The 16,749-nt window shown below is 43.7% G+C and overlaps 1 protein-coding gene across 1 annotated transcript in view; it reads left to right on the top strand.

Moving 5' to 3' along the window:
- CRIM1 (cysteine rich transmembrane BMP regulator 1) overlaps window positions 1-16,749 on the top strand; it is an 891,430-nt gene that overhangs the window by 485,332 nt on the left and 389,349 nt on the right. The window contains exon 6 of the mRNA XM_086926868.1: window positions 11,235-11,417. Coding sequence (XP_086782994.1) covers window positions 11,235-11,417 — 183 coding nt within the window. The remainder of the gene's footprint in view (window positions 1-11,234; window positions 11,418-16,749) is intronic.

Here is a 16,749-nt window from a genome sequence, read left to right as displayed (position 1 = left end):
CTAACACACTGATTGTTACCGTTCTTGTTTGGATTGAACAATAACTGCTTATGTTGTGAAGCTGAACCAACTGGAAAAAACAAATCTCAAGATGAATTACGCAAGACGGGTGCTTGCTACTAACATTAAGTAACCTACAATCATAGGTAGGGTGGCCAGACCTCTAGGGTGTGTTGTGACAGTCTTGGTTTCCCACCATCTGTCCTGGCGAATTTTATTACATTTTGCACGTTTCAGTGGCTGTCAAGAGAAAAACTACATGTCAAGCTGCCTTATCTCACCCAGAAAGTAAAATGCTAAGCGTAATGCGGCCAAATCTCTGCCTATTTGTGTGCACTTGACACCCAGCACGATATTTCCAACAAAGCCTCAATGGATAAGTTTTGTTGGAAAAAGTTAACATATAGACTTTAATGTTGTGACAAAAGACTCCAGTGTGACCCTGGGAATCTTACCCTCCTGCTGAGAGGCAGGGTGGCCACTTTGTATATTGGAGAGGACGTGGGTGACAGGGAGGTGTGATGCGTAAAAAGTAATTACTAATTAGCACTGTTTTATACCCATCAACTGACTACCTCATTTGGAGGGTATCATACTCATCACTATCACACATTTCAAAGACATTCCCTCTCCTAAAAAGCAGCACTCCTCCGTAGACTTCAGCTGGGTCACAATGTTTTCAAATCTTCATCATCGTCCTAAATAGTTTGTTCCACATTCACTTTAATAGGGCACACCTACATAAATATAGGACTTTTTACTCATTCACGAGCCAACAGGTTAAGCGATACGTACTGTGGTGCTGTTTGATACGTGACTGTGTTCTAAAGACGGGATCGTGTTTGCTGCTCAGTGTGGAAGGAGTTGATTAAAATACTGAAAGTGAAGTGAAGACCAGGGAAAGTGTGCCTCCACAGTGATGGCTTCAGAGAGAAAACTTGTTGCAAACTCAAATCTCCGCTATGTCCACGAGGTTGGTTTTTTATCTCGAGCGGAGGCTAAAATCATACAGTCCGCAATATATCAATGACAGTGAAGCAGAGTTTGCCCCACACGAAAGACCGAGAAGGGTAATTTGGTTAACCATGAAGGTTTATTAAGAAATTAGAAAAGTTACAATCTCACATTGAATCAGTTAAGCATAAATCAATCATCACATGAATACAGCATGTACGAATAGAACACAGGCAATTCAAATCGGCAAATGCTAATACTCCTTATTAAAATCAGCATATGCAAAGAAAGACAAGAATCTGTTCCCAGAAAGGGATACACCCTAATGCTCAGCTAAGGTTGTGGGTAAGTCAGAAAACTTGAAAGTAGCTGGTGTCAATGAATGTAGCACCGAAAGTAGAACCAAATGAAGGTTCCAATCAACAAAAGAAGAAATGTACTTCCTCTAGAAAGTAAGCCTAGAATATAAAAAATTAGGAGCATTGGGTCTCGCGAGAAAGAGAGAGCGTGTCTGCCTGCAGAGGTGGACCGGGCAAGTCTTCTTCACTTACGAACTCAGTTTCTCACAATACTTGGGGTCAGCCTCCTTCTCACTGATAATGCAATGGCAGATTCTTCCATCATTACAGCCTTCATGATATCTCTCAGAGGAATATTCACCACCTCTGCCTCCCCTCCTGTGCAGGTGCTGAGAATCATTGTGAACCCAATTATCTGCAAATTATACATGCAAAAAACTTTCTGTTCCAAGACTGACTTTCCCTCCTTGGTAGCTTTAATCAAGCATATTAATTCATGCTGGGCTCACTGAAAGACATATTTATACTCCTCTGTCTCGTATAATTGCCACATTTCAATTTTGGTTGGTCCTCGTATCCCCAGGTACAAGTAGTGTCTATCATTTTCCTGGGACATATCTTCCACTACTGGATGGACCAAACAGATACTTGTTTCTTAGGGTGTTGCATCTCAACTTCATAGTAGGCCACATAGGCTCATCTAAGGAAAGTGTCTCTTGTTTTCCCTTGATCATACCACCTCCAATCTTGAGTGGATCCCATAAACCCATGGTGGAACAAGGTATCTTGATATTCCTCGTTCATAGCTTATTTGCTCTTTAGTGCACCACGTAAGAATTATGTGTGTTGATTTGGGTCACACACTTCCTTTTCGGAGGCATCAAATCCACACCTACTTACCGAGCACAGCAGGAATAGCTTTCCCCAATGTCAAAATAAGAAATAATTACTCTAAGTATGAAAGTCTAAGTCTGTGCAAATGCAGTTCTAGCTTTCCCCATCCTTAGTTAAGAGGAAAAACATGTTATCACAGATCGGTAACACACCTCTGAACCTCACACACAGCATTACAAAATGTTCAACAGATAGTACGGTATGAAACATACTTTCACCAAGCGATGCATAACAACCGCAGTTTATACTTCTCGTCCACCCAGGATCATTAGAAGTAGGAAAGTGCTATGCAAATGCTACTATAAAATACACTGCTACACAAAGCTATTACCAAAACAAGCTCTGTAGGTGTGGTTATTATCCAATGAACATGAAATGGGCTTTGCATAAGGGAATTAGTAGGAAGTACAGTTCATTAACTGTCTGGCAGATAGGGACGGAGCCTATTCAAATGTTCATTTATTATAACAAGGGTGCAAACGGATGAACAAGGGTAAAATCCTTTTCACCAATGTACATTTGAACCAAGAAAGTGCATTTGACTCTACTAATGTTTATCTACTCCAAAGAATTCTGGTCAACAAATGTACATTCACAGACACAAATGAACTTCATATAGTATTTGCACAAAATAGCATGCACATCATCTCTGGTTTTGAAAATGAACATGTCCATACTATGCAGTACTTAGCTTTACTTAGAGTCTGATTTAGAGTTTGGTTGACAAGGTCCTCCACCAAAAATGTGGACGAGAATCCGATCTTCCCAAACTGATTATTCACACACTCTATTTAGAGTCAGATAGACTTCATGTTTTCAACATCAGTGCCCTCCCCAGCTCAGCCAGTGGAATCCTTACACTGACAGCCTGGCTGATTTGAGGCCATCAGTGTAAGTACTTCAGGTCTGATGTCATTCTTTGCTGTGCGGGACTGCCAGAAAAAACCTAGCAGTCCCAAACAGGAAATAAAAATTAACCGCACACCCTCGTAGAAAACTTCCAGAATGTCATGGTCATTCGTTTTTTTGTTTTTCTCAAACAAACTCCTACTTTGGAAGTTTATTTCTCCAAAAACAAAAAAGTTTGTAGTTTGGCCACATGAAACATGGCAGCTGCTCCGCAACTCTCCATGATTTCAGAGGAGCGGCGCCTTTAAAGGCACAGAGATGTCCTCCAGGCCAGTGGAGATCTATAAATGTGGCACACAGTAATCCGAAGTGCAGCGGAGTTTAATACCTCTGCTTCCCTAATGGATGGTGGGCCACCTACCAAACGCTAAATCTTGACCTAAGTCAGTCGTTCACTCAACAAAGTTTCTGATAAGAGACAGGAATGGTGGAAGGTTTTTTAGTGCCATAGGCAAGCTTTTTTTATGGCTGTGCACTCCTCAAAAGGACCTTATTTGCAGCTCCATTCTGTGTTCTGGCACTCTTTGATGCCTGCTCCTGGTGGTGCAATAAGGTAGTAGTATATTACTAAAGATGCTTTCGAATAAACTCCTTCTGGTTCCATAGAAAACTCTTAAGTAACTCTATATGATCATCAATACTGACAACATATGACATGACTTTATGCTTTGTTTAAGAAAAGGTATGGTTTGTATAGCGCTATTACTTTAACTGATGTGTTTAATTACTTTTTAATTTTTTCTTTCTTTTCATATTTTAGCCTGTACCAAATGTAGCTCTAAATTTCATTGACAGCTTATTTTAATGTAACAAGTGTATAGTTTTGTATTGTAATTGCATTTATATAGCGATGACTATCCCGAATGAGGCGTTGAAAGGCTTTACGGTGAATCGCACACTTCTCCAGGAAACTAAGGTTAACAGTTAGTCAAGGGGAATATTGGTGATCAGGTTTGGAGGGGAGCCCTAAAGCCCTCTCAGCCCAATGGGTGTTGTGCACCTGAGCTGTACTATGCTTAGATTAGTCCTCCCTTGATTTGTATCATCAGCCAGTACATGAAGCCAGCACAGCTCACAAATCTACCCCGTCTGCTATCGGTGGGTTAAAGAAAGCTTAAGAGTTTACTTACAACTGACATTTGTTGTAATCTTAATCATGCTGGGGACCACAAAAAAATAGGTATGCTTCTCATGATTTATTTGCAAGAAATGCTCATTATTTGTAATCCACCTGCAAATATTTGAAACGATGAGAAACAAAATCTCCACTTAGTGTTCCAAATATATATTCAGAGCTAAAATGCATTCAACAGCAGTGTAGGTACATTTATTGAATTGTGTGGACTCGACACAGATCTGTAATAGGACAAACACCAAATAGATATGGCACTGTTTAAAAACCTGAAACATTTTGAGTGATGGCAGTTTGTCTCCCGGAGCCATACCTTTAATATTCCCTTGGAATAATCGTAGATATAGCACCCAAATTATGCACCAGAGATGAGCAAGGCACCATGCTAAGCGGTTGGTGTCAAGGCTAACCAAGTAAAATTAGATCAAAAAAATCTGCATTGAGTGCCACTCGGCAAGTTTTGGGTTTCCGTCTGGCCATGTTTTCTGAAATGACCAAGAGTTAACTTGCTTTTAGTACTGTGCTGCAGTAAGAGGGCAAGCAGTCAAAGCCTGATTCAATGTTGCAAAAGTGGGGTGGTGAGAGATCTTAAAACACGTCTCCACCCCTATACTCGATTTTGTTCTTTTGTGGATTTTGAGATTCATATAGTAGAAACTGCTTAGATTGTGTTACCTGGCTTCTGGTAATGACCCAGTGGGGTCCCTGAATTCCAGTAATGACCTATTGGGGCCCCGGGATTCCAGTAATGATTCAGTGGTGGTCCACAGACCTCAAAAGGTTAAAAACCACTGATCTAGCTCATGTGTTACTGTACCACCAAGTCAAAAAAGGTCAGGATTCATCCCTAAAATGGGACAATTGATTCTGGGTCAGAGTTGGACTGCAAATTTAATGGGAGGCTGTGAATTGCACTGCAATGGCTGAACGTGCTAACTTCTAATAAAGGGCTGCTTACATTGGCTGTTCTTAGGGAAGAATCCTCCGTCCACGTTCATGCCAGATTGCTCAACCATGCCTCGTATACTGTTTTAGGAACATTTTCTTAAGAATTGAGGCATATTATTGATGTCAGTAGAAAGTATAGAAGTGATAGTTTTACATTTCGGAATGGTCCAGACTTAGAGACATTGTCTTTATCCGTCAATGTAATTGAGAAATGTCATTGCTTACATATCCATGGTCCTGTTCCAAAACCTCTACCTGACCGGATTTGCGCAACATGTCACTCTATAACAAATGTCAAGGTGCAATATTACTCCTGAAAGTTAACCTTTCTCCTCTGGGATACTGTTTCAACTCAGCCGGACAGACGAAGAGATTATATGCTAGTCTTATATGTCAAACAAGCAGAAAATAACAAGCATTTTTTGGCGTAGAATCTCAGCAAGAGAAATGGTGGTAATGGAAACCCTGCCAGAGAATAGTCTTCCCTTGTCACCAGTGTGTTTTCCTGCTTTAAGATACTAAGGAACTCCATAATCTAGAATCATCATGATCCCCAGTCCTAAAGACTGCATTCTTGGTTTGTTCATCTGGTGTATCTAAATGTTTTTCTGATATAGCACAAACATATATCCAAAAGCATGTTTCCCAGCAGTTGTGAAGGGTCCATGAATGTCATAGCACAGAGTGTGAGCAGTGCCCCACTCACTGGTGATCCCGATCACTGTACTCCATCATCATGATGATGGTGTCACGGGCCAGGCGCTCAATTGGCTGTGCTCCTTCCTGTCCGATAGATCGTTTACTGTGGTCGAGGATAATGTATCCTCCCCCCAAATGTGTCTCCAGTGTGGTGTTCCCCAGGGCTCCTCCCTCAGCCCTACCTTATTTAATATATACATGAGGCCATTGGCTGAGGTGGTACTGCCCTGGGGGGTTCAACTGGTGACATACGCAGACGATACCCAGCTCATCATCTCCCTGACCACCCAAGCCGCCCCGTTTGCAAATCTTACCACCTGTCTGGACAAGATCTATGACTGGATGGACAAATCCTTCCTAAAGTTAAATGGCGCAAAAACGGAGGTGATGATGCTGGGATACAACCCACCCACCACTGTGGAAAGTTGGTGGCCTTCTAGACTTGGCCAGCCTCCTCTACCAAAAGAAAAAATTAAAAGCTTGGGGGTCTGGCTAGACCCTGCTCTTAACTTTGCGGTACAGGCCCGGAGGGTTGCAGGTACCTGCCTTGCCTACATCAGGCTACTGAGGAAAATTATTAGGCTTCTTCCTTTCGAAGCTAGGAAGATCTTGGTGCAAGCGTTGATCCTGACACGATTGGATTATGCTAACGCACTATATCTCGGTGCCCCACTAGGGACAATCAAAACTTTACAGACAGTACAAAACTGTGCAGCACGAATGTTGCTGAATGTCCCGCGCAGATCATCCGCTAAGCCTGGTCTGCGCCAGCTTCACTGGTTACCAGTGAAACAGAGAGTGGAATTTAAAGCTCTGACTATGGTACATAAGGCAGTTAATAAAACTGGACCTGTGCTTATCCAATCCATGCTCTGCCCATATGCTCCCAAGCGGACCCTGAGATCCACCAACAAAAATCTGTTAGCGGTCCCCAAGACAAGGAGAGTGCGTACTGGAGGGAGACGTTTTTCCCTACATGCCACAAATCTTTGGAATTCGCTTCCCGAAGCAATCAGAATGGAAACAAATCATTTAAGATTCAGAAAATTGTTAAAGACCTTTCTGTTTGTCTGAATCTCGGAGTCTGGAAGAGTTGGAAGCGCTGGGATGCCCTCGGGTAGCCATGCGCTATACAAGTGCGTAATTCATTCATTCATTCATTCATGATTGGGATACCGCCACCAGGCATAAAAAAAATCAAGGTAAAAAAACTGCAACCACATCGTTCTGCCCCCCACCAACCGTGAAAGAACTTTACATGCTGACCCTAAAAGCCTGCACATCTTGAATATCGGTTGAAGTACAAGGTAGTACCTATCAACATCTTTCCATCAAAAAAGTCATCATCCAAGCTTGCCAGGGCAAGGTGTAAAACTAGGTTACTACTAGACTGGAAATCCATAAATACTCAGAATAAAATAGCAGAAAACAATGATTTATGGAGTTAAACACCCAGGCTACAGATCTGCTACTTCACTTTGCCACACCAGGCAGGACCTAGAATCGAATATCTTCAAGTAGCACCTCATCGACCATGTATGAAGAACCTCTGGATGGTGGTGCTCTACTAGAAGAACACCACTTCCACTGGCCATGAACTGCGATGGCGCCTCCGCTAAGGCGGAGGAACATCACCCCACTGTTCTGTGAGCAATGCAAAGGAAATAGAACATTATTATCATTTTATTTTTAATATGGAGCCATGTTATTGTGAGGCAGGGCTGGGCTCGTGTCAGATTAAGGAGGAGTGGTTGGTGCACCATAAGTGCACATGACTGTTTGGCCGACCATACCGTCATGCTCTCTTAGCGCATATTATCCACCCGGCTGTATTGCACAGCCTGGGTTGAAAACATGCACAGGCTCCCACTCCCTGTATGAGCGCTGAACCAGGCCGCTCAGACCAAACCTGACGCTGCGGTCATGCACGTGACAGCAGCGCCTTGATTGGCTTGGGGAGTCTGGAGCCTGGGTGCTGCCGGGAGCCAGGAAAGCAGGAAGGACGTAGGAGAGGTGGCAGCTGCCGACCATCGGGTAAGCCTTTTTCTAACACCCAACCCACCACCCCTGCCCTGCTGCACACTTCCCTACCAGCCGCCACTGGTCATGAACCTTAATCCCCCCCTACCCTCCCACCCTTTGCTGTGTGAGACACTCGTTGAATCCGAGCTGGGCTTGCTCTACATACACAGTTTGAATTCTTCTTATTCAAATAGAATTACAGTAGGAGTTGTGTTTGTTGAAAAGTGCATGTAAGTTGTCGAGTTTGTCACATATAAAAACAAAAAGGTGATTGATAAAGCATAGTTTCATCTTTTTTTCACAAATTGAAGGAAGACTCTCGGGCGTGTGGATCCACCTGAATCTTGATTAAGAAATTAGGTCATGAAGCCCGGAAGAAACTCCGTCTGGGTCGCCATACTCAGTGGAGGCCCGGTAGAATCCCTCGCGCGCCCCCTTCTCCCTCCTGTCAGACTGCGCACGAGAGAATCACGCCGCGCGCCTTCCTGGAATATTCAGGTGGGAGATAAACAAAATGAAACCCCAGACTGATTGTGAGCACTGGTGATAAAAATAGAGATATGAATCCTGGCCGTCACCACTCTGCCGCTCAGCAGCCGCGCTCGTTTTTCATCCTAATGAATTCTGATAATGTCATGGTGTAGTCAAGCCGGGGGTATAATGATGACACAAAACCAGGGTGCACAAATGCAGCCTGTGCTGATAAAACCGAGGAAATAAACACAATGAGAGAGATTGTGGGGATCTGCGCCTGAGAGCAGGCGTCAGCGCTAATAGTTTCTTCTCCGGTATTACTTGTGCGTTTAACTGGTAAGCTGACATTGGTAAATTGAAAGCCAGAGCAAAATTGTATTTTTTCCCAACAGGAGGTTATCTCAGGTCGAGTTATCGCCGTGTTTTGATGCCATATGTTAAAAAAAATAGTAGGTTCGCTGCTGTAATCGGAGCCTGAGCAGCCTGCTTTGTTGTGTGTGTTACATACACACTGTTTAGGTTTGATGTAAAAGTGAGGGTGTTAGGGGTCCGCTGATGATTAGTTTTGTGGACCTAACGTGCGGCTTTCTTAAGGGCCCCACACCTCACTATCGTGCCCTTTACACCTGATCCACCCTTTTGCCTGACAATCCTAGAGTGTTTTTCATTCAGTAATAGGAGCTGAAGCACTGTGAGAGGGAACTTTGAGTTAGACAGGAACTTTACCAGGAATCAATTTGCAAGCATGTAAAGGAGGTTAGGAGAGCTGTCCTTCAGGACATCAATACATTCGATTAATCAACATCAACATAACCATGTGTTGGTGCCAACTGTCCCACCTGTGCCACTCAGTTGAGGAGCCCTCTTGGAACCAGAGCTGATCAACCAGAAAAATTGCCTTACCCCTTACCGTTATGTTCACTCAGTGTTAAGACATGTGCACCCTTTTTCTCTCCATGTCTGGTCTATTTGCTTATCTTACATACACCTCATCTCTTTCCCCTTCGGCATACTCTTTTCGCTCTCTCCTGAATGCACTTCTTTGCTTCTCCTTCACTTCAAGTCTCACCCCAACCAAACACACACAATGTATTCACTTGCCTGTAAGCACTTACTTTTCTTTTATTTTTGCCCAGCCAATATTTAGACAGCTGTATACCACCTTCAAAAACATTTGCACACAATCAGAACTGCAACTGGCATTCGTGACCATTGCTCTGTGTATTCTGGAGAGAGGCCAAGGATTGGATGGCCATGTATTCTGAGCACCTTTTTTACCCTCTGACAGGGAGCAGCATAGCCACAGTGTTGTGTGTCCTAGTTCAAAGAAGGAAATGGGCCTCCTGGTTGCAGTTTGAACTGTAAAACACAGCAATGATTAGGGTTCAGCTGGCCCCTCTTAACCCCGGTGCCACTGCACCTGCTGAACAACTGGAAGAAACTTCCCTGCAGACGGGCACTGTAATAAACTTGCACTGCCTTCAGCCTCCACTCCAGAGGTCTCAATATGGACAGTTATCAACATCTGGGGCCATATTAGAGAGAGTGCCCGGGGGCACAACGGGCATGTGCGTGTGCTTTGTGCACCCACGGAGCAGTTTGGTATTACAGCAGGGGTGGCGCAGATGCTTCTGCCACCGCTATCATTAGAGGGTGTTCCCTCAAATGCATGGGGGCGTGACCCCCCTGCAAATGAGGGAATCACTTTGCCTCTGGGCCTGTGCTGTATAAAGGACGCAGGTGCAGAGTCAAACATGTCTTTAGGAAGTGCACTGAAAGTGCGCCAGAAGAGAATGGCACACTTTTAGTGTGCCTCCTAGAAGCAGCCCTCTAGAGGGGAGAAAGGGGGGCGCATGGAACCCCCCCCCCCCAGACACCCCTTTGTAGGCAGTGCGGACTCAGTTCAAAGTATGCAGCATACAAGAGTAAAATGCTGCACTAAAAACCATACAGACACACAACATCCTGGAAATAGGTAACACTTTTAGAGAATACAAGATTAAGTAAAATATGTGAAATATAAACTGGAACTAATTTGCTGACATGGCTTACCTAACTTTGAAAAAAAAATGTATACCTTCTTTGTTCAGAAATCGATTAGTGTTTTGGTAGCTAAGTCAAGTACATGAAAAGAGGAACCGATCGGACATACATGCCAACATTTTAGAAGAGGAAAGTGGGAGATTTAAAAAAAATAGTCAGGAGAATGTATTGCCCCCATTGACTTCTATTGAGAAAGAGACTATTTGAGGCAGGAGACAGCCAAGTGTAAGCCATTTTTGCTACAAAAATTAGGAGTCTCCCGCCTGAATACGGTCTATTGTCATGTAAGCGATAGGCAGTGCCACTGGAATTATGTGATTTTCGCATAAATATAGATTTGCCGCATTTGCCCCATAATCCACCATCTGCTGTATAATCTACAGATTTTAACCCCCCCCCCCCCCCCCCCAATGTGTTCTAGCTCAAACGGTTTAAAAGTTAGTAAAAACGCCGCAACACAGGTTGCTCCGCACTGGAAGTCACTTTGCAAACATTGACTGGTAACCTTTCTGTAGCTTATTGCTATAATTGGGTGTTAAACTGGTTCTATCGATGTGCAACTAATGCCCAGACAGTGTTAACAAGTTTAAGATTGACGGATAATGAACTAATACTATCACAAAATGTGCAGCATAGTTTGGATTTTCTTGCTGCATAATTTACTCAACCATACCACATAATTCCAGTGGCCCTGGAGATAGGCACTTATTACAATGTCCATTTTATACTACTGCTCGGTCTGAGGATCGATGGGCCTGGGCCACTAAAAAAACGGAATAAAATAAAGCCCTTATAATTGACCAAAACTCAGAATATCCACCCTGTCCCATGAATTGACTGAATCTTTGCGTTCCTTTCAGAGACCAAGCCAGCCTGCATCTTTAACAGCGTGGAGTACTACGACGGCGACATGTTCCGGATGGACGCCTGCCGGTTTTGCCGCTGCCAAGGTGGGGTCTCCATCTGCTTCTCTGCGCAGTGCGGGGAGCTGCACTGTGACCGCTACTACGTGCCAGAAGGGGAGTGCTGTCCAGTCTGCGAGGGTAAGTCATTTAAGAAGTATACACTTCCTTCTAACGGCGCTGCTGCCCCATTTTATATTTCTATCATTTATTTAATGGGTTGTTTTATCAAGCTTTTCGTCTTGTTTTACGTTTATTTCAGAGGGCTTTGGGGTATGATGCACTGGGAGTCTGGGGGAACTAGAGGCCTACTGAGAGGAAGGATCCAAATTCTTGTCACGTCCTGCTGTGTTTGTGAAGTTTTTTTGTAGGCGAGGGAAACAGATTTTTCCTTAAGAGCGTGTAGTTCGATTTTAGATTTTGCGGGAAGCGGAAATGACGTCAAAGGAGTAACTCCTAGTCGTACCCATAGCCCCCTGCGTAGCCTGCAGCTGGTGTTGGGGTAAGAGGGAGCAAGGCAAGAGGAAGGAGTGAAAAGTACAAAAATTTAAATCTGTGTTTTTTTCCCAGAATTGTATATACACTTGACCTGAAGGTATTGGATATCAGAGTGCTTTACACGAGCACCAGTTGCGTTGCACGAGGACACATTCATTTATTTAGGCTGGTGCGCGTCCTTGCCTAGACACGAACCTTGTTCCCCAGATTTGAGATAGAGCGCCCTAGCCCTTACGCCACTTCCTCTCCCCACAGGAACTTTCTGTTCCTGTCACTGCCCACATGTCTCCTGGGGGGTGCAGGTGGGACGGTTAGCACAGGCAGGGAGGGGCACCCAAGGACAAGTTGGGAGCAACAGATGATAGTCCTGATGAGCCCTAATTTACCGCCAAGCCTGTCTCTATTCTTGGGTTTGGTGCCTCTACCCTGACTCCTAGGGTCCCTATCTGTTTGTAGGCTAGTTGAGTAGTCCAGTGTGCAGTTGCAAAGCCCAGGCTCCTCCTTAGTGAGTAGAGGTGTACAGCTTTCTGCAGATATAAGGGCATTTACTATTTTAGACCTTAAGCCCATGATCCTATCATCCTCCTGGGTCTGAGGGAGCACTAACAGAACTGCTTTATGTGGTCATGCAAGTGGATGCACATCCTGGTCACCTGATTATGGAGTCCCTGCGGTCTCCTGGAGTACCACACTATTCGGCTCCTGACCTTTGAACTAAAGAACCCAAACCTAATATGTAACATGAAAATCTTTAGTTTTACACAATATACAGTCTGCGGTCACACGTACCATCTACTGTCAGTTGATTACTAAATTTGTTTTATTTTTTATAAATCTTTTTATTAAGAAAATAAATCAAATAATGTCACAAACAAAAACGCGAAATCTTTTTTTTTTTTGCTTTACGATCCTGCAGTATGTGGTGACAGAGTTCAGTATATGGAAGAGAGTAGGCAACGGGCTCTACTTCTGTGAAAGTTCTGACACCACAAAGATCTGGGAATCAGTGATGCTATTTTTGCTGTTTATAACCCGACTCCAGCTTTTTTTTGCAATGTTGCCTCCCTTATATACGCCATGTGCTATGACAGAGTTTCAGTAACTTTCCTTACTAACATTAGTTGACGTCCTTGAGAAACAAGATTTTTTCATATTATTCAGAGGCTGCTGTCCTCCCAAATCTTCCTTGTTTTTACTATGCTCCCCTCGCCATGCTCAGTAAGCTCCTCAGCCTCACTCTTCTCATCCCTTGTTTCTTTCTTCCATGTAGCTTGCAGTACCTCTGCAGCATCTTGTTCCTAAAAGATGTATGGCTTTGCGCCCCTTCTAGCTCTCAACTTCACTGGGAGAGAGGAGGTATGTCCCAGCTTCTTCAGCCATGAATTACCTCTTTGTAGGGTCAAACAATACCCTTCTATTTCCTGAGTGCTGACTCCTTTCTGGTAAGTTGTACACAGATAGATTCTCTGATAATCTTTGAAAAAGACCTGACTTTTTCAATGATCTGTAGTTTCCTCTCCCACCCTCACTCCTGTCAATTAGCTCTGGGACGTTCCTTTGCCGGGACTTCCATGCGCTCTACAAATCTCCTAACATAACATATAGCATAGATTCTCGCAGAGAACTTCCTCTTCCTTCGCACTACCAGAATCCTGTTTATTACTACCACTAAAGTCTAACCTTTCCTCTCTGTGTACAATTCTCCCCATTAAGTTGCACATGGTACTCTGGGATCCAGACCAAGGATTGCCATAGAGTGTGGTCCTAGATTTCTAAAAACACTTTCCTCTGGCATGTTGTTAATTTGTCTTCCATGGTACTCCCTTGTCCTGAGCTATAAGATAGGCATTACTTACCTGGGAACATTTTGGTTTAAAGTCAAGCCCACATATATAATTTTCAGCAATTAGTGTGCAGGGTGACTCTAGAAAAGCTCACAAGGTAAAATATACTGGAAAGCCGGTACTTTCAGAGAAAAGCTCTAGTCAGACAGATATACACTTACTTAACAGTAACTGGCATTGGTGAAATGCCACATGAGTGTTGGCTAGACAGTGACTTTGAAGCTGCTGATCCCAAAATGCATCTGGTAAAGTCACCCATTTTAATTCTTTGCCAACATAAGGCTCCAGGGTTTGAGACCCCAGCTTGACTGATGCAACAGTAAAGTGCTGTGAGGCACCTCGTAATAAAGTTTTATTATCACACCCAAGCATTTCCTAAGAAGCATCATCTGCATGGCTTTCGCTTGTAGCATTGGCATATTTGTTGTATTTATTCACATAGTACTCAGTTCTGGATTTTCTGTGATAATCATATACAACTCTTTGGCCAGAAATAAAATTAGAGCTGACATGGCCTAATATAAATGCCACTTGGGTACTGAGTCATATGGGAAATTTGCTGTTAGGGCTTCTGCCTTACTCAAGGACACTGGGCAAGGCCCGAATTCGGAGCGCAAACCAAAATGCTGCTCCTACCTCAAAATGTGATGCGCCTTATTTCACAGATAGGGCACATTCAGTCAAGCTGCTAAAAAAGATCACCTCATGTTGGCAGCATGATAGAGAATATTTTAGGCTTGCATTTGGAAAGCAGAGGGTGAGGTCATAAAGGCAATCTAATTCAAACCTATTAAGAATAAAGTATGGAAGGGTCAAATCAGTGGGATCAAATACTTACCTGAAAAGGAATTCCTTGTGTGTGCATGGCGGGGAAGCAGCTGTCAAGTGCAGGTTCCTGCCGGATACAGCTCTACTTGTTGGTTTAGAGGAATGTGTCTAGGCCAAAGTTGTTGGAGATTCATGTAGGCCTGAAGAAGCACACAGCATCAGAAATCTACATTGCATTCTTGTACGAGTGACTTTAGGTCCATTCAGGATTAGAGGGAATCTGGACACCCACTCTTGCTAGTATGCAGTGCGGCCTTTTAATTAGTTCACACTTATCTCTCCAACAGAGTCTCATGCATACGCGGGAAAGCTCTGGGTTTTGGACATTGTAGATAGAAGAGTTATTTAGAAAATCTCCAACTGGATGCCCTTCTTCTTGATGCCTCTTGCCTTCCTTCACTTTCTTGCCAAACACATGCCTTCAGACCTAAAAACGATTTCTGAATGTTCCAACCATGTTGTAATCGTCAAGATCTATCCATAAGATGGTTATATTGTACCTGTGGAGGCTGCACCCTTTTGGTAGAGCTCTTGCTCTAGCCATATTAGTTGGTTGGCTGCCAGAGCCCTGCATCAGCCAGGCTGGGGTTTTTGTGCTTATTGGCTCTGGTGATGCTCTATGGGCATTGAGTACTTCCTGTGCCCACCTTGACTGGTCCAAACCCAAGATGCAGGCTCTCGATTGGCTCTTGCTACCCACCAGAGCAATACACATTTTCCCCTCTGCTTTTTCCTCACCTAACCAAAGATGCAAGATTTTTACTTGAGTTGTTCCCACTCTCTAAGTGGTGCAATGATTGTTACCCAGGCTATTCTGGTGGGGAAAGCTTGAGGGACTATATGCGTTAGCCAGTTACAACATTTTTCAGTGATGAATAGTTGGTGGAAACCTCCTCCACTCAAACTGGGGCTCTTGTCCTGTCCTTAGTGCATATTTGGAAAGGTGGCATGCCTGCCTTGTGTCTGCACGTCTAGTGGTGTGAACTGGTGTTGTCTTCATTGCATGGGTTGTTTTACCCATAGGCAAGTACATCTGCTTGTTCAAATGCGTTGGTTCTGCTTAACTATATCAGACCTCAATTTCAAAATAGGGATCTTTCTTAAAGAATTAATGTATTTTTACTGATATATTTGCGTTGTCTTATCACAAGTTAAGTGTGAAATTGTTTTCTTCGCCTGGAAAGGGATATCTAATTGAATAAATGGACTCCTGTCCCTCAACCCATAACCTACATCTTGAGGATGTTGTTGTCTGATCCAATGGCAGTAAAAACACACAACAACTTTGTACAGTGATGACTATGCAACCAGACGGTTAATTCGTTTTTGGCTCGAGTATTCAGTTATGCAGACATATTGTTTTTTTATCGGATTACACAGTTGGCCAAGAGTGTAGTGCACAGGAGTAGAGAGCAGAGAAATATGTGTTATGTAGATAGCTTTCAGTTGGCTATTTGTAACATCCTGTCCCTTCTGACTCCTTGCCAGAGGCCATCACATAGGAAGGCAGGCAGTGGTGTATGTAGTAAGGGTGCCCACAAGCCCTGATGCAAGCAAGAGATATGTCTTTCACCACGCATCCTCAGGTTTGGTAGATACAAAACCTAGAGCGTGAGTGTGTCTTAGCCTCCCCACCCCTGGACTTGTTGGGTTTGCACTATTCCTGTTGCACTGTTGGTAGCCACCCCTGGAGGCAGCTGAGGGAGAAAGACATGCCAACTCATCTGCAATTGGGGGCAGGTCATAGAGACCATGCAAGAGTACCACTTCCATTTCAACTCAAGTTGTGCAGAAGCCCCAAGAGAGCTACTCATTCACCACTACAGAACAGAGATGGAGCAATCTACGGAATTATTTATTTAGACAGGTAATTAAAAAGTCCTGCGGTAATTGCCCTAAGTGCTCCCTTTTTTCGAACCCTGTTTTTCAACCTCACACACGCTTACCAACACTGATGAGGAGTGGAAAGTAAGGGAGCCATGTTTTTCCTGGTGAGCACTTGATGGTCCCGGAGGAATTTGGCGAATAGTTCCAGGTTTGGCAAGTCCTCCTCCAGTGTTTAGGGCTGCTCTAGCCATCACCTTCCTGGCCACCAAGTTCTTGGCGTTTGAATTCTGCTACCATTGTGCCATCTGCTTGAATGTCCCCTGATCATACCAATTCAGAACTTTGAGAGATTTAAAATACACTCTAGCACCAGAGGTAAAAAAAAAAAGGCAGCCACACCATTTCCAATTAAATTGCCCTAAACTGTGTTTGTGGAATTTGATGTGCAACACTGGTAATTTCTAAAATTGATCAAA

Source organism: Lissotriton vulgaris, chromosome 6 (assembly GCF_964263255.1).
Source record: "Lissotriton vulgaris chromosome 6, aLisVul1.2, whole genome shotgun sequence".
Classification (NCBI taxonomy): Eukaryota; Metazoa; Chordata; class Amphibia; order Caudata; family Salamandridae; genus Lissotriton; species Lissotriton vulgaris.
The sequence above is the reverse complement of the archived record's forward strand: the minus strand, read 5'-3'. Positions and strand labels throughout refer to the sequence as shown.